The 24,996-nt window shown below is 44.7% G+C and overlaps 1 protein-coding gene across 27 annotated transcripts in view; it reads left to right on the forward strand.

Moving 5' to 3' along the window:
• The window catches only part of MAGI1 (membrane associated guanylate kinase, WW and PDZ domain containing 1), a 326,290-nt gene that overhangs the window by 278,937 nt on the left and 22,357 nt on the right, over positions 1-24,996 (forward strand). For 14 of the 27 annotated variants that reach the window (XM_035546658.2, XM_035546644.2, XM_035546647.2 and 11 more), the window contains 3 exons: positions 9,009-9,040; positions 15,364-15,580; positions 24,246-24,337. In XM_035546658.2, the coding sequence (XP_035402551.1) occupies positions 9,009-9,040; positions 15,364-15,580; positions 24,246-24,337 (341 nt within the window). Of the gene's footprint in view, positions 1-9,008; positions 9,041-15,363; positions 15,581-21,464; positions 21,543-24,245; positions 24,338-24,996 lie in introns of all 27 variants that reach the window. The other 13 variants (XM_035546638.2, XM_035546640.2, XM_035546642.2 and 10 more) reach the window with 1 other exon arrangement.

Genomic DNA, 24,996 nt, shown 5'->3' on the forward strand with positions numbered 1-24,996 from the left:
GGTGCTGCCGAAGTTCATGGCAAGGCTCCCATTAGACTCCAGGAGGCAGTAGGGTTTCAGCAAGGTTTTGAATGCCTACAAATGCCTGTAGCCACAAAGCATAATTGTTGGTTGCTTTTTGAGGCACCTTAGTGTTCGATGTGCGTTACTAATGTTCATACAAACAGTGCATTTGCAGGAACTAATTAATTAGCCTTACCAGGTCATGCTGGAGTTTCTCAATGCAAGGCATCCAGTTGAAATAGGAAGAAACAAATTCAACTATCAACCTCAATAAGCCCAAGCGCTTCATTTAAGGCCCCAAAACTCCAGATATAAAAATAATATGTATTATTCTGTCTTTTTATCTCAAGCCTCTAGTATTCATAATAATTGCCTTTTCAAAACCCCAAAGGTTAAGAAACTTCAAACAATGCACATATGAGCACCTGACTCCAAAAACCAACAGCTTTATATTTTATTGCAATCCTGATAACGAAGGAAAATTGGCATTGCTGGAATGTGGGCATTTTAGTTGCCTGCAGAATTTCCAGCTCTTGCTGGTGTGGGGCATGCAAAGTGCTGACTCTGATCTGTAAGACATTGGAGGCACAAGTGTTTTCCCCCCAGCTACCCTTCATTGACTCCGTTTGATTCTCTTCTAGAAATGAGTAAGCAAATGGAGAGATGCCGGAAATCTGCTTTTTGGGTCAGCGTTAGTTTTGCATCAGTTGCCCTGCATTTCTGTGGCAGCACGGCCTTTCTAGGCTGTAGCTTGTGTCCCCCAGACGTGTGTGTCACCGAGCTCCAGAGTCACCGGGAAGGGCAGAAGAGCACCGAGCAGCTGCTGATTCATTGCATGGCATTTTGTAACACGCTTTGCCTTAATTTTAAGGGCTGAGGTAATTTCCTAAAGTTTTGAGCTATTCCATGAAGTGTGCCTGGAGGCCAGGAGGAAACCTGTACTTTGATTATTAAGGGGATGAGCAATTAACGTATTTGGATTAACAACATCATTTCAGGTTCGCATAATGTTGCACGCTGACAAGGCGATAGCGACGCTGTGCACGTTATACACTTGGCTGCCTTTCTGTGGCACTGGATCTGCTTTAAAATCAGTAAGAATACCAAAGAGATTGCTGAACGCTGGAAGAAAAAATGTCTGAAATCTTCTCATCGGGATGTTTTATTGCATGAACCGCCTTATCTTTCAGAAAGCAGCTCGTTCTTAGATGAGAACAAAACTGGAGGTTGCTTAGCAAACGGAAGGCAAGAGCTCTGAAATTCTTCCCAAAGCCTTTTGTTCTCCCCAGCTTGAGGTTTTGAAAGTTGTGGGTTTGTTTTTTTTCCCCCTCATGTTTTGATTTGGTTTTGGTATTAAATGCCGAAGTGGTAGAAGTGGAGCAACTCAAATCCACACAGCGTTGTTTTCTATCAAACGTGATGCGCTATAACACAAGGTGGCACAGCAGAACCTAGTACTAGGCATTAGATAAGGCAGATTTAACTAGGGATGTGCCTCCCACATCTTCATCAGGATTTGCACAGCAGGAAATGGAGCAGACTTGGAGCTGTGCAGCTCAGAGGGTTTTATTCCACCCAGTTTTTCCTCCTACCCGTTTGTGCTGCCTGTGTGGCATTTGGGTGTGAGTGTACTTGTAAATAAGGAGTTTTTATCAGCCACGCTGCAGGTGGGTGCGGTGGCTGCTGCCCTGATTTGGCATTATAATAACCAGTCATAACAGAATTAATGAGCTATCAGAAATCCAAGAAAGGGCTTTGTTTATCACTGTAATTAACTACATTTGGAGAGTCATTAAAAGCAATAGCAGGTAGGCAAAACTGAGGAAGAAGGATAGCGTTATAATGTACTAGTGGATGGTTTTGTTCTGAGACAGATTGTTTTTAAATATATACCCTTGTGTTTCTAAGTCTTTTCTGAATTTAATTGTGGATTTTTATTATATTTTTTTTTCCCTACCCAGCATCAGGATTTCCTTTTTCTTCCTTTCTGTGTTTCTTTTCCTCGATCAGGTGTGATGGTGGTAGTAATTAGGACTGTACCAGCCTTAAGGCCCCGGTAAAGCGGTGCCTTTTGTGTTGTCAGGAGCCTGCAGCGTGCCATGTCTTGGTCTGGGAGAGCTGGCAGGCAGGTAGATCAGAGGAACTGGGTGGAGGAGGCTGAGCTTCAGGGCACTGGCACAGCTGGCTGAGGATGCTGGGGACACAGGAAGGTGATATTGGGAGGGATGTGGCAGGTGGATAAGGGCCCCCCAGAATTTTTGACTCCATCCTTATCCTCAAGGGTTAGTTTCTGAGATGCACAGTTGCAGATATCGAAGTATACTGGGTTACTGATTCGTTTTTATAGAGAACTGTATTGTAAATTGATAAAGTCATGGCAAATCTGTTGTCCTCTAGTAAAAAAAAAATCTGTCTTGTGCAATGTGCGCATGTGCATACCCCAGGACAGAATCTGGCTGAGCATTCTGTAAATATTATCATATTACTAAGGGATGTTACTTATTAATAGCAACAGCAAACTAATGCCAAGAGGGCCCTATTTGCAGGCATCCCCTTTGTATGAGCTGCTGACCAAATATGAAATAAGAGAACCTGCCATAAACCAAACAGGTTCGAGCATGTGGATTTACACCTTTTAACAGTGCTGCAGTAAGTCTGAAGACAAACACCCTCAGGAGATAACTCTGGATGTGACAACAGCACAATAAGTTTTTTCCTCTAGCAGCGTGCTCCGTGCTGAGCTTGGAGAGGCACCTGAGATGGTCTTCCAGGTGTCACCTCCCTTTGGTGCCCGCATGGCCATGCCCTGGGACAGCCAGCTGAGGAGATGACATTTGGAACTGGGCCTCTCCAAGCTAGAAATCAAACCCCTGATTTATTATCACTTAACTTCAGGGACAACCGAAATTGCAGCATACTGAAAAAAATGTGACATGCTCTAAAAGTAAAGCATGCAAGTCGTAGGTTTTGTGGGCTTGTGGTAAAGGGTAAGTAGCTTCATGCATAGCCCCTTTAGTATATGGAAATACATATAAATTTATATTGTGTACACATGTAAATTTATATTATGTACACATATATATAAAGGACACGAAGGTTTCTAATTACTTTCCAGTTCTGGTGTTCACCTTCTCAAATTCCTGAGGTTTAAGAAATTTAATGTCTATGTACATATTTGTTTAAATATTAACAGAGATTTTCATTTAAGCAAATGACTTCAACCGCTCAAGCTTTAGGAAGAACTCTTCATTTAATGAGCTTCATAAATAAAATTCTAACAACTGCTGACATGCTTCCAGCCATTGGCTGGATGGGTAATGGTTGCACTAATTCTCAATCACTTTATTATCTTACTGTCTTGGCTTTACCATATGTATCTTACTACATAGTTAAATTTATATTTTTGTAGTAATTAAATAGCATTTTATTGGCCTATATCTTCTTTATCACTTCTGCAGTCAGTTCTGGTTTGAGATGCTGCAAATATGACTGGATTTGCAAATGAAGGGAATTGTTTTGCATCCTGACTGAGAATGACTAATTGAAGTTAATACAATTAAACATCTTTAGAGCACCTAAAGCTGAAATTCTTGTTAATGGTGATAATATACTATGCCTCATTATGCTTTTTGCTAGTGCCAGTGGGTTAATAATGCCCGAGATGGTCTCTTGAAAACAACCCATTCCTAGCATTAGCATTCAACATTAGCATCAGAAACGTGGCATTTTTCACTTTATTTGATAGCTACCAAATTTGATTTATGGCAGGGCTAAGTTCCTTCAGTGTAAATTATTCTCTCACTTAAAGCTTGCATTGCAGAGCTGATTTTCTTGCTAGCACAGCGATGCTCTTGTTATGCAGATCACAATGATGGGCAGGAAAGTTGTCCAGGAACGAGGCAGGGGTTTTCTTCTTGGTGGAGCTCCTTACGACTGTGTGCAGACTTGAGTCTCTTGCTGCCAATTACTCTGGTGCGTTTCCTTGATCTTTGTTCACTCTGGAAAAGATCAACTTCCCTCCATTTTTTGTTAGATAGTTTTTGTCCTCTATTAAAAATTCTTTGGCAATGGATTATACAGAATCAAGGGGATTGCTTTGTCACTACCACCTCGTCTCCCCTGCCCCCAGCAGCACTAATGGCCATTAGCGTTAATTATTTAGAGTTCCTTCTTTTGCACACAGAAAATAGCGATCAATGTGCAATGCCATATACTGTTGTGTACCCCCTGATTCCGGTACTTTACCCCTCATCTTTCATAGTGTCTGTTTCCTTTGATACAGCCTTTGGCTTTTATTCAGCACAGTGTAAGCAGCACTGTTTAGAAAGCTAGTTATTATTTTTTTTCCCAGGCAGGAATGTTTTCTCTGCAAATGTTAACCTTGTGACACAATCTGAAATGTTTCTTTTCTTGCGTTTTTATTCATCTCCCCCTAATTTTCAGCTGTTGTGCATTCTGGGCTGCAGACCACATAAAGGCAAAACCAAATGGGTGACCTCTTCACCTGGGCTCACCTATGGCATTTTTGTTGTAGGATGCAGGTGGTTCACAGGGTGTCCTGATTGGAAATGTTAAACAGTCACGGGAAGCGAAGATCTTGTCTCAGTTGTTCTGTTTCGCCGTCTGCAAAAGCACCCAAACGCTGAAAAGTGTTGAGCAGTTGCCACAGAGATTGTTAGCAATAAATAAGATGATATATCTAGGTTCTGGGTGGGCTCTTAGTGACTTCAAGCACCTTTGTCCTGTGGATGGGTTGTGCGAACTGGTATTGTTCCAACTTCAGCTGGATCCCATTGAAATACATACCTATAATACCATAATATAACTATAATACCATAAATATATATTTATATTTTGTGTGTGTGCATATATCTACGTATATTTATGTTATAACATATATATATGTGTGTCATATACATGTATATAAACATATATATTTGTTGGTGGTAGAGGGAGAAGTGTTCGCTCCAGCTGACCTTCGCATAACTGAGCTGTACAGAGGGGATGACTGGATGTCTTCCGTAAGACTCAGCCTTTGATCATTTTAATCCACTGTGTCTCAAATGTGATGTGTCTGGTGTCCATCTGGGTAATTTTTGAACATCTGTGGTCTTCTAAGGTCTGTCACCAGAGTCCGGCCCAGGTTATGGTACAGATTTGTAGTTAAATATCGCGTTCTGTACGTGCTCAGTGAAACAGAATTTGCCACGTGTTGTGGTCTGCCCATGCTACTTTGGTTGCATAAAGACAAAAAGGGTTGAGAAAATGTTCTTGTACAAATTGAGGACCACTGCGTGTTACAGACAGCAACACCTGGGGGTGACTTCCCTGTTTTGGCCCTGGGCTCTCCCATGATCCCATAGCATGTAGGGTTGGGGTACTCACAGCTTCCCAGCACCAAAAGGTTTACCGCAGAAGACTGCAAAGTTAACACATGCTGAATAATATGAAAGGAACTGGCTTGCGACCTTACTTCGTGCACTGCATCATTCACAACATAATTTGGTGTCACACAGCAGAATATTGCCCGTGATGGGTAAAGGCATAAAGAGTGCTGGAGTCATGGTACAAAACTTGCTTAATGATTTGCATTTTTTTCCCTGCGTTACAAAACATAGTTGAGCAGATGGATGCAGCCAGCTGTACATAGAGCTTTAGGGAGTACTGGAGAAAAAAGAGAGAGGTTTTGTTAAGATAAATGTAATAATCTCTGTGATAATTAGTTTAATTTAGATCCTTGCATCTGACTCATTTTTGACTAACCTTGTATGAAGCCTTTCTTCCCTTACTGACGAGTCTGCAAATTTAGTGTGATTACAATCCCTTTTTTTGTGCTTGTGGATTGCTCGCTGATCACTGGTATTTTTCATTAAGCAGTTGCTTTATTACATTGTTATTTAGAGGAGAGTAATTTGTGTTTTCTAATTAATTTAATTCCAGTCACATTCTGTAAGTAGCTACAATGAGCCCATTCAAGGGGGTTTGGGTCATATTGACATTGTTTACCAGATGTGCCGGTTTGTTTTAAAACACTGTTAACTCTGTGATGACACCAGCCCCGCTCGCTTGCACTGCTCTGCCTTCCGTCTTCTCTAATCTGCACCTCCAAAAGCCCCCAAGATGAGGAGATGCATTTACCGTGCTGGTTGGAGATGTCCACGTGGATTAAATCACAGAGGAACCGCACTGCCAACAGTGTTGGTACAACCATTACTACTCCCTTGTCAAATTTGAGTGGGGAAAGGCAGCAAAGCCTTGTGGTTTCTGTAGCTGGGGATGTGAATGCCGTGACTCTGAGCACCAAAAATTGGCAGAAATGCCAGGGAGATGCAAAGTGTTAAGTCCACGTGTGGTCCATCTAGCTCTGAAAACTCGTGGGAAGACTTCAGGAGAGGATGGGCAGCCTCCAGGATGTGCAGAACCAGGCAAGGCACAGCATGAGCAGTGCCTGGGTGGCAATGGGATGCGGTTAATGTAATAGAAAGATGAATGTTGTAATTCAGAGTTGACACCATCCCGAATTCAGAGGCGTGGGCACTTGCGTATGCTGTAAGCTTTTGGGAAAGCTCATCATTTCCTTGCTTGTGGCGCTCCCAGGAGCTGGGGCTTATGCAAGCGCTTTGCGTTCGTCACTGTTAAATAGCACATCCTTTCCATCATCTGAGCATGAAAACTACGTGTTACACCTATCATTTGCTCGTTTGGCCTGCTGCATCCAGAACCGAGTCCCTAATTAGGTGAATAAATAACTTCGTTACAGGAAAATGTACAGGCACGTCATTCCCCTGACTGTGAGCCTGTCCCACGAACAGCTAACAATATTTGTGAACGTGTTCTGCAGCCACTTATTTTAGTAAAAAGTCAATTATTGCAAATTCTGCAGCAAACACTGGTACAGAGCAGTAACACTGTTAAGATTCATCAGCCTCTAAAGGACCTGCCAAACAATGGCCTTGTGGGCATTTTCCATCATTTTTCAACCATTTTCCATCTCTTTTAGATTGGAAAAGTTAAAATTACCTACAAACTTTGAAGGAAAGGTTTGTTCGGTAGCTCATAGTTAGTAAATTTTAACATTTAATGGTTGTGATGCAATACACTAAATTCTGGTACAGTTTGAACTGACAGCCCAGCTGCATCTCAGCTTTATATTTTGCAAGGAACATTTAAATTGCTGCAATACTTCTTCCGGCTCATGTTGGTCTGCCAAGGATGCGTGCATGCATGGAGCTCTGTCCTACCTATTGATTTAATAGGGAAGAGCATCTCTTGGAAAGGAAGAGTGAACGTGTGTGCGTGCATGTGGAAGGCGAGGGAGAGAGAATTCCTGTCCGTGTGCTTCTGTCTATGATAAACGATGCCTGTTAAAAATGTGGCTCGCCGTGCACATTATTAGTGCTTTACTCTTTAAGTCTATTATGCAAACCCAGTCACTGCCAGCAGAAACGGAGGTGCAGCCTCAGTTGTTCAGTTCAAACAGTTTTGATGTTTCGATGTCCCTCGATCAATCAGTGCCTGGAGGGGTATCTGCTTGTGCCTGGGAGCACACCGCAGTGACGTGCAGAGCGTGGATGTTCCTCAAAAGCAGAAAACATTTCATTTAAAATGCTCATTACGGTTTTCAGCCCTGTCTGCGAGCAGGCAGCAGTGAGCTCTGTTTATCGTTTTTAATTGTGGATCTTCCCTATTCAGAACTAACATTTCCCTAATTACCTTAAAATGAGCTTCTTCCTAGGCACATTTGTAATTCGCTTGCATCACTTATTTTATTCTCTGTGCAAAAGTTAGATGAGGGCATGGTTTTTAGCACAGACAAAATGCATGAAGTAGAAAACATAATGTGGCATAAATGCCACATAAATCACATCCTAAAGACAAAAGCAGATTTCAGACGTCTGAATTACTGAGCACTTAGTGTGGAGGGTAATCTGTGCTTTAGTTTACGGTTCTTTTCTGGAGTGCCACACAGAGCAGAATGGGGGGGCTCCCTCTCCTCCGGCAGCAGAGGACCATGTGCGGCGTGCCCAGGAGACAGCTTTTCCTGCGCTGGGGGTAAACTCCCCCGCACAAGCGTCTCCTTTGCTGGGAACGGAGCCACACAGAAGTAGTCGGTACAAATCCCACTTGAGTTCTTTGGCTCACGCTCATCACAGAGCGAGCAAGAGGCAGCTCCAAAATGCAGAATTGTCCTTGAAGAAACCTTCTCTTGCCATCCCAGTTGTTCCTTCCTTTGCATCGCCTCCAACCTGCGTAAGCCCCCCTTTTCCCTAGCATCCCCCCCAGGGTCAGGACACTGGCAGTGTTGTTTTCAAGCCACAGCTCCCTGAAATTGTAGCTAACAGATAAAATCTCTGGCTTCAAAGATTTGTACTTAGGATGGACAGGAAGGAAACATGTTTTCTCAGTGGCTTTCACGCTTTTAGGGATAAAAGCTCACTCGCCCGTGTGCTTTTGTTTTCCTTTGCCCAGCCGGCACCTCCCACCTCGAGCCAATGTAGGTTTTTCTTTCCAAAAAAAAAAAATCTATTTCCAGAGAAATACTTTTTAAAAAATCAACCTGTTCCCCCTGCGCTGCTGTGATTGGCCCGGTAAAATCGACAAGGCGATCGCGTCAAAAGGCAAACATCCTCGGCTTCGCTGGGAGCCGAGGCTCCCGTTAAGCCAGGGGGGAGCGTTGGCGATTCTGCCCAGGCGCTGGGGCTCGCTCGGCGCCTGCCGCGGGCTGTGGGTTTCTCTCGCAGCCTGCCGGCTGCTGCGGCACAAGGCAGCATAGCTAATGCAGCGCCAGCGCTCCCCCCGCGCCCTCGCTCCCGTCTCGCGCTCGCGCTGCCTCTCCCCGGGCTTTGATTCGATATGAACAGACTGGGAACTCCGGCGCGAGAGGGAAAGCTGACCTAACTCTGCAGATGGCCACGTTCGGATGAAAACACCTAGGCGGTTTTTCTGTGAGGGAAGGTAACGTTTCGCTGCTAACGCTCATTTTTTCCCTTGTTGCCATTTTTCAGGACTGCCGGTCCCAAAGAAGAGCCCAAAGTCGGTAAGCACTTTTTTTTTTTCACCTGCTATTTTTGTCTGTCTGTCTGCTTTGAGGGAGGAAGGGGTGAGTTTGGTTTGTTTTCGTTGCGGGCTTTGATGGCTTTAAGTTGTCTTTCTGTTGCAGCCGTGATTACCTTGCACAGCTTGTGCTGCGTGGGGAGACGAGAGCGGGATGCAGTGCAGAAGAGGGGCTGGTTTGCAAATAAAGCCTCAGGTTTACAGATCCCCTTCCCCTGGCAGATGAGCTTCTCTCCTGTTTAACTTACCAAAAAAAGAGCTATTGTTTCCTTTTGGAAAGATGGGAGGCTCCACCTTCTTGCCAGATAGCAGTTTCTGTTGGGTGTTTGTAGGCACCGACCTTTTCCATTAACTCCCTGAGTTTTCGTGAGCTGAATTATTGACAGAACGTGACAGCATGTACCTTGCCGAGAAAGACAAAGCCTGACTGGAGCGTGTTTGCAGTTTCATGTGAATGCAGGCAGCTCTCCGAGTGCTTGCTCTGGAGGCATTTTCCTTCTGAGCAGGATTGTGCTGCAGGTGTGAGTTTTGATATTACAAAGAAAAAAATCGGGCATGTTCTTGTCCATCCTGATCTTACTTCCATGTAAAGCTGTTAGCCAGATGACATGTTAGCTACTAGCGTGCTAGCTGTGAGCTAAAGTGTCATTAAAGCTCCGTGCATGATATTGTAGAAAAAATATTAACGTGCTATTTATATGCAACGAAAAGAAATGCTTTATTTTTAAAGGGAATGGAGCACTTAAGCTTGAAAGTTTCCAGTTTGCTGATGAGAGGAAGGGAGAAAAAGAGCTTTGGGGAAGCAGAGTGCATGAGGTCTTTGCCGTGCTGCGAGACTGTGCGAAACTTCACCGACACTCCCCCCGGGTGCCAAAACCTGCAGCTGGGTGCCCGCCGCCTTGCTGCAGAGCTGGGCGAGAGCCTCGCCAAGGGTCTGAGCAGAAGGCTCCCGCTTTCCGTACGAGTTCTCTGTTCCTCCCAAAAGAAAGCCCTGAAATAATTAATGTGATCCTGATGGCTTAGGGCAGCGCTGATTAAAGTCACGTGAGCCCAGGCCTGTGCCATTGTCAGCTCGCATTAATGCGGAGAGGCAGAAGCGCGGGGTGTGCTCCCTCGCAAATCGCGGGCATGTCAGACCCTGTGCGCTCGCCTCTGTGTCGTACGCGGAGATTAATTCAGCCCTCGGTAAGACAGAAGCCAGCGTGTGAGATGTACGCGGCTGGCACGTTTCTTTTCTCTGCCTGCACATTTTTCCCCGGTCGGAGCGGGAGCTGCTGCACTCGCTTCGAAGTCTGGTTGCCAGCACTAAACCAGCCCCGCCGAGCGAGTCTCGGGCTTTGCCCCACGTGTGTTCGGAGTCGGGGAGCTGGCTCCTGCCATCAGACACCTGTCTGGGGAGCAGTGATGCTCCCTGAGAGTGTGAGCAGCAGAGAAATCAGGGTAATCCTGCCTCAGGAAACAAAGCCACTGCTTGCAAACAGGTGCAGCACTGCAACGGCAGTTTTCCTCCTACTCTTAGCTCGGAGGAGCTGGCCAGCCCTGGGGAAGCAGCCCCTCGCGTGCCTCTCCTGAACCCATCACCTTGCTCTAGGCTCCCTCCAGTACTTTTTACTACAGCCCCAGGCGATGCTGTCGCATCTGAAGCCGAGGATTCACGAGAAGCTGAGCCTCCTATTCCCTCTGCCTGTCTCCTATTCCCGCTGCCTGCCCGCGGATCATTTGCATCGGCAATTAGCAGCGCCGTGTTGCACCGCTGCACCACCACGCTTCTGCATTGCGCGGCAGCTCCAGCGAGCGGCCACCCCTCGCGGGGGCACAGCGGGCATGTGGAGCCGCTGCCTCCATCCCCGGCATCAGTGACATGCAGGGGCTGAGCACAGAAACCTGCAGCAAAGCCCCTCGGGGAACCCACGGGCAGGGAAAAGCGCTCTTGTCCTGGCGGAGCAGAGCCAGGCCTGCCCACTGCTGTGCTCCCCGCTGAGCACAAGCTCAGGTCTTCATCCTCTGCTCCTCTCTGCTCAAGTGAAAAGCCCGCTCTTGTTACCCCCTGTCCTTTCCCAAATCCTTGGTGTACCCTCGGCTTACTGTCTGCAGCTGTCCCTTTCTTCCGCAAGCCCTATTTTTAGCTATCAGCCCCAGTCCCGTGTTCCCAAAAGGCAGACTTCAGGCTGTTGGGCACATCCCAGCTTGGAGAAGGTGTCGGAGACCCCTGGCGAGGTTTTGTTCATGCTGGAGCTGTGGCAAGGTCTGGGAATACTTTGCTACCTTGAGCTCAGTTTTCCTGGGCTGTATTTTTCAGCCTGTGCATCTTCTGATGAGCTTTGTTATGTTTCTTTTATTTTAGGGAGAACTTTTTAGCCTTGGTGAAAGAGCCAAATTAGATTAAAAAAATATATCTTGAGAGCCAGATCTTCAGATCTTGAAGTTTGCAGCCAAACAAGGGACTGGGCACTTCCTTCCCCCTGCACTGCTACCAAGGATGCATCCACAGCAGCTCTCTGTGCTGCTTTGTTTCCAGTTTCCCATTGATTCATCTTTAAATGCAAATGGACAGTACCTTTGTATTGACTGTCTGGGGATATAAATTTTCAGCGTGAAAGTTCTGTCTAGCGTAGCAATTTCCCCTGCAATTATCCTGGTATAACATGGATGAAAACAAACTTTTCTCTTCTTTTCTATTTCATTTTTTTTTTTGCTTGCATCAAAACACTCCACAAGGGGGCAAAGATTCTCATTCCCAGCTCTGCTTGCTGTCACCGCCAGCACCAGCTTCTCCAAAATGCTCTCGAGCACAAACTCTGCAGCTCGATCAGCAGCAGACAAGATCACTGCAGGGAAAGTGCCAAGCTCTTCCAAAAAGCTTACTTTTCTCTCAGTACAATGTCAGCCTAGCTGAACTGTGGCCCAAAGTGCAATTCCTGTGCACAGCCTGTCCCTGCAGAGAGACTTGCCGTGTATTTTGGGTGGTGAGGCAGTACCTGGGGCTCCGCTTCGTGTCCTGTTTTTGTCAGGAGCAATCGCTTCACAGCACAATACGACACATCCTTCTCCATTCAGAGAGCATTTTTCCCCACCGTGTAATGCCGAGGGAGCCAGCAGCTCTCCCCTCTTGCTGTTTCATGCCTGGGGACTCCTGTGCCAAGCCTTTGGTGTGGACTCGCTGCAGGACACGTTCCCTGCCACCGCCGCGCCTCTGCTGTGGGTTTCTTGGCCTGCCGCAGCCATACAGGGCCACAGGCAGTGGTTAGTGCCCCAGCCCTGTCACAGGCCTCCGTTGTTTTAGCAGTCCCTGTACGAAGTAACGGCTAATTGCTCTTTAGTTTAGCATGAATGACCAATGGGGCTCTGCCGTGTGGGGATCTGCAGCATCTTTCAGGCTCTTGTACACTTCTGTAATCAGTTTTCCTCCTGCGTCCCTTGAAGCCCAACAGCTCCAAGCTCCTCAGCTGAAGATTTGAAGGCCTTTGCTTTTTTCTTCCCTCCCTGTCATCGGAGGATGGCGAGGTGCTCAGTGCTTAGGGACTCATGGCGGGGTCAAGGAATCCTAGAAGGCTGCTGTGTCCCAAACACTGACCGCTGCTGCCTCCTCTTCCCACTCCAGAGTCAGGGGTGCTCTTGCTGATGTGGGTAGCTCAGCGCCCCATGCTTTTGTAGCTGCTGTCAAAGTCAACACGGTTCAGCTGGTCTGCTTCTCTTTGCACTGAAAAAGGTGGACACCAAGAGCATCGCAGGGTGAGGTCTGCAGAGGTCTGGCCCCAAACAGCCCCTGCTCACCTGGCCCTGGCTTGGCTGCCTTCTGCCTGTGTGGGAGCTGGTCGATGTGGGCAGTCGGACCTGGACCCAGGAGGACGGGCCCCAGAGCTAGGAACAAGGCAGGAAGCAGAGGATTCCACCAGTGTAATGTTGGCTCAGCTCTCTTGGGAAAACTCAGCCTTTGCACCAAGGCGCAAACTCCATCATCTGGCCAGTCCCCATTTCAGGAGCTCCTTCGGAGCTGAAGCTGATCCAGCACGTGAAAAGATGTTTGTGTCCTAATCTAGTGATGTGAGAGTTGATTAATGTTTTCTTGAATTAATTTAATTACATATATCCATGATTTCCATGGTTGTCTTCCCTTTTCTCTGCTCCCTTCTTCAACTCCCAAACTGAGATATTTCAGGCTTTTAAAAGTATTATTGTTTGGAAAAACAACTGTCCCTCTGAAAAAGTTTTCCCCTATTTCTTGGAAAATGTCTATGTATTTGCAATTGCAACCCTGGTTTAATTAGAGGTGGTTTTGCTTGAGATGAGCTGACACTTCCATTTGCAACCCAAATAGAAAACAGAATTCGTAGTTTGTTCAGTGTTTAGACCTTCCATATCATAAAGTGAGAGCACTCTTGGAAGTTCAAACTTTGTTTCTCTTTAGATCAGAAAGTTTTCAGAGAGTTCTTAACATTTCCCCGAGGGTTGAATAAAGCTTTACGTTTGAGTCCCTCTTCTCCGAGTTCTGTAAACCAGCTAGTTCCAGTGACATTGGCCTGAAGTTTCACAGGATGCTTTTAGTTATTTTAGTAGTTTGGCCAAACAAACAAAACAATCCAGATGGTTGAACTGAGAGTTGTAATGTGTTTTTTTTGTCTCTTTTTTTTTTTTTTTTAAAGTTACAAAGGAGTGATTATCCACAGCATAGATGTTTTTAAACTGCTTCATTTAAAAACTGAAGGGCTGCATGTGAGTTAGCTTCTTTTACCACTTAAAAAGCTAAAAATGTTTGAAATTGGTTCAGATATTTGTATTTGAAAGTCTGTGGATGAGTAATCACAGCAGGTATGTTTTGTTCAAAATTACTTTAAAGGACAAAGGCAATTTTACATTCTAGTCAATTGAGACATCATTTAAAAAATGCTAGTGGTGGATCAACGACGTGAATATGGGGCTGCAGTGTCAAAGCCATTTGGGCTGTTGGAGCTGGGTTTTTTTCTCGACATAAGCCCAAAAATATGTGCAATTAAAAAAAAAAAATAGGACTATTGTTAAGACTGAAAAAGGTTGCTTTGATGTGGTGACTTGCTCCTCTGTAATTAGTTCAGCCCTGCTGTGATGGAGCATTGCCCACCCAGGGTTTTGCATTCAGCGGACAGGAGTGGGTCCCCAGACCCGTGTGCGCTTCAGCCCCCGTGCTGCCCTGCTCTGGGTTTGCCACTGGCTCTTCTCCCTACCCCGTCTTGTTTTTTTTACAGAAGGGTCTCTCAAAGCAGAGGTTCCCGTTGCAAAGTTTTCAGGCACCACCTGCCAGTAGGAGGTTTTAATTTTTTTATTTTTTTTTGCCTGAGGTTTCTAGGTAGCGCAGGGGTGACCCCTTGTAGCCAGGGAACGGTGGCCGTTGGACAAGCATCGTGCTGGTTCCCTGCGCAGGTGGGAGGTGGGACTCGACCTGCATGCCAGCCCAAGGTCATCTCCAAAGAGCATTTAAAAGCCTTTGCTCTATGGTTCGGGGAGCTCTTTTCGAGGGAGGATTTTGCTGCATATTGAGTAGCGCAAATTCTGGCGATGCAAATGTGACTTGTGCTTCATCTGAGCACACCGGTGTGAATTTGAGTTAAGAATTATGTACCCTGCTTAGCTAAATATTGAGCAGACAGAGCTCTTGACACACTGCTGTTGAATAAGCTTTGAATTTAGGCGGATGCGTTTTTTCCTGTTTTAAAGTGCTCAGTTAAAGCAAGGAAATCAAATGGGAAATAGACATCTTCACATTTGTGAAGGTCTGCTGTAATCCTCAGGATGCTCTGGGGAGCAGAGACATGAAATTGGTACTCTGTTGACAGCCCAGTCATGTTGTGGGGGTTACAGAGGAAAAGTGATCTTTCATAGTAAGGACTGTGCCTGCATCTGTTTCAGGGGGACTGTTTATGTTTTCCCAGAGAAATTTGGTAGTTTTTCTGTTTTCTTGCAAGCTCACGTTAGACCCTAATGTGATTCAGTTTTTCTGACTTACCGTAGGAAAAAAGAAGTGCTCTGAAACTTGTAACCTATAATGAGCTTTACATTTGTTTTACGTGCGAGGTGCAGAACCGCATGTTTTTTATGATAAATGACTTTGTTTTGCATATCTCTTTCTGTCAGTCTGTCTATCAAAATCTGCCATCAGGGAGTTTAACTGTACCCAGAATTAACTGGTGGCAGCAAAACTGTGATTTATATATTTACTTCTGTGCATGCAGAAACCCTGATCAAAGAAGGGAGAAAAATTGATGGAAAACACCCACTCAAACACCAATAACCGTCTGTTCTCTCTCTTTCCTCTCGCTTTCTCCCTTCCAGCAACCACTTGAAAGGAAAGACAGCCAAAACAGTTCTCAGCACAGCGTCTCAAGCCACCGCAGCGGGCACACCGCTTCCCCCGTTCACAGCGCGCAGGTGCTGCCGGACTACGCCGCCACCGAGCCGCCTGCCGCGGATCAACCGGACGGCTCTGGGCAGAAAAAGCCAGATCCATTCAAAATCTGGGCCCAGTCCAGGAGCATGTATGAAAGCCGACGTGAGTATGAAACAGGTGTGGTTGCTAAGGCTACGGCTCTGGCAGCTGCGCTCTCTCTCTCTATTTTCTTTGCAAAGAACTGCATCTTTTAGATTTGTGTTAGAAATATAAGGCTTCGGTTTGTTAATCTCTTACCTGTCAGTGATTTGTACCTCACAGAGTTGCAGCGTCCTTCCTGGTGAGGATTGAATTTAGATCATCTCCAGGAAGGGGCACTTAGACCAAAGCATAATTCTAAGAATCCCATTAAAATTAAAGACCATTTTTTCCCCCTTTTTTTTGGTTTGTTTTTAAATTAAACTGAAGGAAAATTTCAAAGTTTGTTATTTAGATCCTAAGCTCTTTTTGGGAGTTAAGACTCATTGACTGATATGCGCAGGAATTTCAGTAAGGATGGGAAGTATTTAGTTTGCTGAAATTCATATCAGATGCTTTCCAGTCTCACTCTAGGGAGGAGAAAATCCAGCAAAGCCATTTTACTTTAACCAGAGTAGACACTTTAGCAATACAGCTATCAAATGCATATTGTAAATGGCTTTTATGGCAATTAATAATCTGCACACTTGTCTATTAGTTCAGCAGGACTTTGGCTCTGCTCCAAGGCAATAAATATGGTTTCAATCAGTTTCTTCTCCAGAAATAAAATAAACATGCTGGCTTTGCTTTAATTGCACTGCTGAAAATGATCAAATCTGCAACAGCTTCTTAAAGAAAGAGTTAAAGAGTATTAGGTTCATTTCCAAAAGCAATAGTTCTTTTGGTTACTGTAAGGGGAGATTCAAAGTCTTGGTGCCATGAGAGTATCACCTGGAGTTTGGTTTTATTCTGCTAACTGGAAATTGGTAGAAACGGTCCGAGATGAACACTACCCCGGAATGAAAAATGGTAGGACTGTTTTTTTCTGACCAAATGAATCACTTCTAAATCTTATGTCCTGGAAAAAATTAAATCATGAGTCACAGTTTCTTGGCTGAAGATGCATCTCTTCAGATTGAATGTCTCAGCAATGCAGTTTGTAGGTGTCTCAGCTTCTGTGCACTGCTTCCTTTCCCTCTCCAGGGACTAGGTGCATTCCTGACCATGCTGGCTCTTGGGTCCGGTCATGCTGATCTACAGTGAAGTGCAGAGACTGAACTTGCACATGCAGCTCGTTGAAATAGAAAAAAAGGCAGAGAGCTGAGGAGCAGTGACTTTTCAGCCCAGCAGAGCTGCAGGCAGAGCTCCTCCTTCCCCTGCCCACACGGCCGAGGCCAAGGCTGTCCCATGGCACCAGCATCACCCTTGCTCAGCTTGCCTTCCTGTAGGCACCATGCTGCCGTCTCCTCTGACCCCCTACAGCTACTTAGCTAATTCCTAATTAACAGTTTATAGCATACTAATTAGTCATTAATATCAGCTTAGCAGCCTTAACTCCTGCTTGTCTTTCCCGATAAAATCCTGAGGCTGAGACGGAGAAATCCTGAAGGGCACATGCAGGCCGTCATCTTCTGTGGCCACCTCCACCGCCATGTGCTAAATCCTCGCTCTTTCCTCGATGGCTGCAGGTATCTCGTAGAGGTTTTATCCCTGTCTGTGAGTAGAGCCCTTCCAGTCTGTTTCACCATCTCTTGACCTGCTGGTTTCCCACACCTCGTCTCTCCCTGTGCCACAACCCTCTCTGCTCAGGTCTTGCTCTAGTTTGGATCTGCTGTGCTCCTTCAGCATCCCTCTCGCAGCTTGCCATGGCCAGCATCTCTGTGCAGCGGGGTCGGTCCTCTTCTGTTGCTTCAGTCCTCGTCTCCTGCCTCTTTGACCAGATGAGACCTCCCTGTTTGGACATCAATGCTTTTCTACCGCTTTTTTGTCCTGTTGTCATTTCCTTCCCAGGAAGGTGTTTTTTGAGACTTGCTGGTTTCGTGCATAAGAGATTTTTTGGGTAATGTCAAAAGTGTGATGAGGCTATGTCTCTTTGTATTCATGTACCACTATAAGTGTGCAAAAGCCTATGGATTTGAGCCCCTAAGCTGAAGTGAAACTCGTTCCCTGGGGATTAATCTATACTCTTGCCTCATGGTGGGGCTTCGCTGCACCTAACAGAAGGTGAAGAAAACCAGGAACGTGATGGTCTAAGTGAACAAGGCTGCTGGACGCGCTGTATTTCCTGTTGCAGTCTGATCCCGTAGCGTGACTGGTGGGTTCTTCTGTAGGTCAGTGGTCAGCTCTTGCTCCTTCTTCCACCAAGCCCTCACCTTTCGTCCTGCTCCCCAGTCTCATGAATGGAGACCGTGGTTCACAGCTGAAACCCAGCACCTCCTCAGCTTGGTGTGAGCCACTGTGTTTCCTTCCCCGTGTTTGGTCTGCATGAGAAGTGGGCAATTATTAGCTGCTCTGTTATGAATGTGAATCATCCCTTGGAGACTTGCTTCCCAAGCACCAGCTGTGTGGCTCTTGGAGTGCTCGTGATATGGAAGAAACTAAGCCCTGGGCCTTGAGCTTTGCTGACTGCTCAACGTGTGTTGTTCTTTGTGGTTTCACCCAGCTGCAGTTCAGTTTAACTCCAGTTCCTTCTTTGGCTGCAGTGGTACGGTCATATCGTTGCGTCTTTGCTTGAGGACCCGTTTCCTTTGGCTTTGGGGCTGAAGTCGGCATCTCTTCTCCCTTGATGTCCATAGCTTTGGGTGCTGGGTGTGACACTCTGCATTCTCGTGATGAAGACACGAGCAGGACTAAATGAATATCTGTTATATGGTAGGAGGATGCCACCCTTGTGCCAGTGCTGAGACTGGCTGATTAATCCTTTTTGGGGTGTTTTTGGTGGGCCCTAGGAGCCCCTGCTGCCCAAGAAGCCCCAGGTCAGCTCTCCCTGCTGCCCAGTCCAAGGGGCTCTCTGTTGATTCATTGCCTTACATTTTCAATAAGCCTGAAAGGGATAATAAAATGGTCTTTTGAGAGGCAGGTTTTTGAATCCCCAACAAGTGGATTGAAAAACAGCAACAATCCTCTGTGTTGAAGTGTATGACGAAGTGGAGGAGAGAATTTCAGAGCATTAGATCATCATCAGTGTTTTATTTAGTCCCATTTGTGAAATCATTTGAGTATAAAGAGAACATAGTGCAGTTTTTCAAGTGCAGTTGACACAGAAAGGTGAATTCATTAGCCACAGCTCAGCCAGAATTTTTTTCCCTCTAAAAATAATAACATAGAAAGGTTTAATTCAACGTATGAATACATTGTGTCCAGGATGTTTCTGAGAAGTACTGAATCTATAATGACCACCTACTGCCTTTTTAACTGGGAGTGCATCCCACTGTTATTAACGTTAATGATGTAGACATGGGAAGCACACAGGCAACAATTTAATTTTTCAGAATTGGTGAAGAGTGTTCTTCCTTTCTTTGACTATTTTTTGGATCTCTATTTAATAAAAAAGACTATATTTGACCTGTCTGGCATGTCTCACTGAAGCCGTTGGTAGAGAAGAATTTGGTTCAAATTCAAGTTCAACCTATACTGTTGTAAAAACATGTAGGTTTTGATTTGTCGGATGCAACTTAATATCAGGAGGTGCTCAGATTCTGTGGAGGAGAGCTACAGATGCTGCCTGGGAAAGAGAAAAAATAAAAATAGAAGGAAGAAAAAATAAGCTGGAATTAATAATGCAAAGTTGAGCACTGGCTCCATAACCGTGTCTGGACTTCGGCTGAATGGCAGCAGACGAGAACTGCAGCTTTAAGTTCCTTCACATGCAGCTCCTCTAAGTGAGGGGATCAGGCCCCCAAGGTGCTCAGGGCTTGGGCTGCTGTCCAGGAAGGCTTAAATTCAAGCTGTAAACCCACAGAGACTTGGATGCTTTAAGGCTAAGGCTGAACTCAAATGCTCTGCTGCAATCTGGCCCAGAGTTGCAATACTTACTGGATTAAGACTTTCGAGAATAGTCAGCTTTGTGTTGAGTGAATCCGAAAACAGATCATTTGGTGGCAATAACAAATGCACTCTTTGCTGGTGCTAAGTTTCAGCTGGCTGAGCTCCGCTTGATGGGTAACTCATTGCTGCTCATTGGAGATGTGTACATGAATCAGAGAGAAGGATGAACCCTTAAGGTTTGAAAAATGGAGCACTTCCAAGACCAGGAATGACATGCATGAAGAGCCCTCAGTGAGACAAACAGTAATTGAATAGTTTACCGGAGATCCACAATTCTGAAATCTTGTACTGTTTTATTGAAAATACATTTTTATAATATGCTTTTTATTTTTCAATGTATTATTAAACTTCCTTAAAGATTAACACAATCTGTTGTCAAATTTTTCTCATGTGGCCTGATTGCTTTGCAAAATACCATATCCTACATATGGCCATCTGTCAAAACAGCAGTGACAAAATGAATTAATCTGAATTGCAGATGTGTTAATGAATCCCTTTGAAGGGCTTAAGTATTTAATTAAAAGTAAAGCAGAACACTATAGATAATTTTTAAAGCTTTTAAAATATTCAAATTTATCTTTAATATTTGAATTTTATTTTCAGGCACATAATTTATTTGGTAGGATTTTCTTTCCCCAAATCTAATTAAAATAATACAAACAAGGCATGACCCCAGTGTGTAGCGTTCACTCACCAGCAATTACATAGAATTAAAAATATTTGCACAATGATACCAAACATGAGATACTTTCTGCCTAAAATAGAAAAGAAAAATTCTCTCAAGAAATTGCAGTCGCCTTCCGATCAGGCTGACTGTGAAGACAATAGTTAGTAAAGGGCCTTTGGTAGGGTTATGTCCTTTTATTACATGAGCAGGAGACAAACGGTTACAATCGTACACTTGGGCACACAGATGTGGCCATGCCCTTAGAGGATGTCTTGCTAGGAAGGACCGTAGTGCTCGCAGCACGTTGCAGGAGCAGCAGAGGCTGCAGAGCAGTTTACAAAGCTGGCTTGTGAGCAGGCTTTGCTGATGTTCGTCTGGCACCAGCTCGGTCCGTGGCTCAGCCCAGAGCAGTGCATCTTCCCAGACCTCAGTGGCAGGACTTGGTCTTCTTGGCAGGAACATGCTGCAGCCTTCTCTAAAGCTTTCCGTGCAATCAGAAGGGCTGATGAAAAAGAAAGAAAACTTGCAATTTTCCTGCACTGGGATAGTTTAGAAAGCGGGGCTCTCCAGTGAATATGGAATCTCACGAGACTTATGGCTAAATCACGGGAATTTTCAGCACTGAAACTCTCCATCAGCTCCAGTGAGACTATTCACTCATAATTTCAAGCTTGTCCTCATATACTTCGCTGAATCTGGGCCTTAAAACTTTTCTGCATTGCCAAGCTATGAGTCACTGAAAGTGTTGCTGCCTCAAATGAGCTAGTGACTAAAGCGAACTCATACTGATTATTTCTGAATCCATGTTTTCTTGAAACTGATATCACACCAGGGAGATTTTTTATATATATAATGTGAGATAATTACTAAGGTTTGTATAGGAGAAATTTAATTAAAAACACTGCTAATTAACCACTGATTTCATTGTTCATCACTATGTATTTAGAATTTCTTTTAACGTTAGAGAAAGCTATTTCCATTTGGAAAACTTATTGTGTCATGATGTTGAATATTTTTTGGTAGAAAAGTATTTCCAAGGTGTTCTCAAATAGGTTCCTCCTCTGAGAACAAAAAAGGTCTCTCAAATGTACCTGCATGCATGTGAATAAAACATGTGTGCGTATAATGTATCCCATGTACACAGACATGTGCAAATAGACGTGAAAGTTGGTATGTAATTATCCATGGTAGCTATAACCTTAGCAATTACATGCATGAAAGCCTAACACTATCCATACAGTCTAAATTAATTAAATGAACTAACAAGAAAGCAGATACATTAAGCTTTGCAAAACTGTAAAATTAATGTTACAGCTATGTCACCTTCGCCTGCAACTGGACTGAGCAAGGGTGAGAGAGAGAGAGAAATCAATTCCACGAGTTTTGGAGAATGTAAGACTGTGCCGAGAATGTATCTGTGTCTTGTGATGTCTTGTTCTGGTGTCATTGCTGCTCTGTGGCGGGGGGCTCCTCTTCACCGTGGGCGTCTGGCGGGGCCGTGCGCCGAGGTTAGCCGTGGAGGTGCAAAGTATTTGCTTGACTGTGTACTGGCTGGCAGCGGATCCCATAGGCGGTGGTAGTGGGGGCATCACCTTCCTGTTCCCATCATGAAACGGCGCTTGCCTCCCCTTCCATTCTGTCTTCTGGCCCCAGCAGAACTCTTCTTACCACTTTTGTGACGCTCTCCAGGCAGTCTGTTTTAGGACAGGATGAGCAGACTGGCAAATTTTACCCATTTGGGCTCTGTAGATGATTTTTCTGAAAGAGTCAGACAGCTTGAGATCTGGTCAAGGTGCAAAGATGTTATGAATGACACCTGGAGGCCACTTTTCGTTCATTTTAAACGTATAAGTTCAGCAGCAGTATGACATTTTCTAAGTAGGGAAGGTGGCTCCTCGGAAGCACTACTGAATAGCAGAGAACCTAATGTGGTTCTCCAGCGTGGCCACAGTTAGCGGCAGGTGGTCCTACTTCGGCTGTGTGGAAGCACGGAGGTGGATGGGGTTTTCTCAGTGCATCACCGTACTGCAGAGCTGGAGCAAAAAGCGGTAAAAGGGGTTTTGTTGGGTTCATACTCACACTGTGTAAACGTGTGCTGTCTATACGTTTATGTCTGTGTTTCACCCTTCTGTAATCCTCCCAGCAGAAGGAGCATTACATGACCGAACTTGTTTCTTGGGGTCCATATGAGTTGTCTTTGTGTTGCTGAGGGTTGGCCCCGCTGTTACACCTCGGCTCGCTGCTATCTCCAGCGGCCGCTAATGGGCTAGCTGGTACCCGAACCAGGAGCATACGGCATCGTTCAGGGAGGCTGGAGAGCTGACAAATGGGAAGGTGTTGAGAGATGCCGAGAAAAACGGGCCCACGCTGAAGCTCTCTGCAGAAGCCATTTTGCCTCTGACAGATCCAACACGCGCTATTAATTGGTTGGGGCCAGCCTTTGCCAAAAAAGCCTACGAAGTGCTAGAGAGGCGCTTCCGAGTGTGTCTGCTCTTCACGCTCCCACTCACTGAAGGCAGTGACAAACAGCAATTAATTCATTGTCTGTGTTCTGCTGTTGTGCCGCATTTCCCTGGGATGGCAAGCTGCCTCCAGCCTGCTAGTTTTAACTGATGAACAATGCGGGCTTCCAGCGCGTTCAGCACCTGGATGTTCTGTAATTGTAGCTGGGCAAAAATTAGCCTCAAGCTCAGTAAGGTAATGTGCACAGGTCTCAAGCTCAGTTTATAACTGCAAACAATTAAAATGTGAAAATATTGTACGTAAAACCAAGGGCGAGAAACCGATATGAATGAGTATGTCAAACCAGCCGTGTGCCTGAGCACTCACCTGCTCTTTTTTAATTTTTTAGTATTCCCAGGTCTTGAATTCCCATTGTATTTTAAGCCCATTGGTGAGTCACTGAAGAGAAAGCATCAGAGCCAGAGAAAAGTCTTAACACTGAGAAGCCCCAAAAGAGCAGACCCAAACCAACAGGCACCGGCAGTGTAAAATGCAGTCAGGGCCCAGTCTGACACTCGCTGATGCCAGTGGAAAACATCCCGTTTATCGGCTCGTAGATACAGAAAACTAGATCGTGTTTTATCGAATGTGTTGCATCCTGTATCTGAGTTGCACGTAATGAAATAATGTTTCTGGATGATATGCTTTGGTTTCTTTACTAAAGATACAGGCAGCTGACTTGTAAAGGAATAGCTTTTTTGATCGTTAATTATAAATTCTGGGAGGGGATCATTACAAAATTAGTCAATGTTATAGATACTAACCAATAAATATTAAATGAACCTGAAGTTGTCTTCTGATATGATTTAATGTTAGCAATTAATTTTGCATTTTTAAGAAAGGGATGAAAGCAACCATGAATAAGTTAATGTAAAATATTTCTGTTCAACTACACTTCAAGGTTAGTACTTCACAGTATGCAATATTCATTGTAAAAACCTTGCTGGTGTTCCATGCTAATGAGTAGGTAGGGCTGGTCTCTTTTTTATGTTTCCAGCTGTTTTTGTCTGTTCATTGGTTTAATAAAACCTGTACATGAGCAAGTGAAAGTCTGGAGAGCTGCACTGTTTTGAGAGGACCCCTTCTGTTTTCCACCAGTTGGGGATCTGTCCTGTAGTTATTTAAATAAGTGTCAGTAGACGGATAGCAAACTATGCTTCTGAAAGTTAATTAAACAGTAGAAGTCATAACAAGTAGCTCTTTTGTCTCCTGTGAAAGAGGAGGCAGCTGTATTGTTTCTGGCAGAGTGATTCTCTGTCGTGCACATTCATTTATTGATGATTTGGAAGAGGCTCTTGCTCTGGGTAATGATGCTAATATTGATGGAAGGAAATACTACAGCGATAAACAAACTCACAATTAGACACCTAGAAAGTAGAAAGCATTGGATAATTTTTAGTAGTGATTTAATTAATAATCCTTCGCTACTTAAACCTATAAATATTCTTCATTATGTCTAAAAGTTCAAGACCACCTCATTTAATGAATAAAATCGTGCAACAGATCCCTCTACACGTACATCAGAGTAGTCCTGATACGGGTATAAAGTTGTGTTTTTGATTTAAAATAACAGTTTTCCCTCTTTCCCTTCAGTTCCAGATTATCAAGAGCAGGATATCTTTCTATGGAGAAAGGAAACCGGTTTTGGATTTAGGATTCTGGGTGGAAATGAGCCTGGAGAACCTGTGAGTACCTCAAGAAGTTGGCTTGTTTTAACTCATGACATCTTCCAGAATCACAGCAATAGCACACACAGATGTGCAGAACTGCACTGTGGCATCTTTGTTTAAATAATTAATGGGCTATGACCATATACCTCACATCTCCTCCCCACTGTGCCCCCAAAAACCAACTGAACCCCCACGTTTGAAATGGGTATGACTTCCTCTGCTATTCTTTGTTTTTGTGATAGCCCAGATGAAAACACATACATCTGGAATTGCCCGGATATTGAGGAAAGGTTGTCCTGGTCAAGTTTACAGGTAGTTTCCACTGTTAGACCTCAGAGTGGTCGTCCTTCTATTTACTCAATTTCATTTCTTGTATTTGTTTAGCTTCTTTACCAAAATCCAGTGCCTTGAAAGGTATCATACACCGTGCAGGTCAAAGCTAGTAAGTAGCAGCATAAATTTCCACATATTTTCCTGCCAAAATTCTTTTGGCTGTTATGGAAAGAGAGCCCGTGAATCCCTCTCATGCCAGAGCAACTCTGCTGAGCTCACTGAAGGTAAACCAAAACTGCACTGGTGGACAGGCTGAAGGGACTGAACTTGTAAACCCTAGAGGCAACTGAAAGGATAATTCAATCTCAGCCTCCCTGACAAGGCTCCCGGTGCTTTTAACC

Source organism: Cygnus atratus, chromosome 10 (genome assembly GCF_013377495.2).
Source record: "Cygnus atratus isolate AKBS03 ecotype Queensland, Australia chromosome 10, CAtr_DNAZoo_HiC_assembly, whole genome shotgun sequence".
Classification (NCBI taxonomy): Eukaryota; Metazoa; Chordata; class Aves; order Anseriformes; family Anatidae; genus Cygnus; species Cygnus atratus.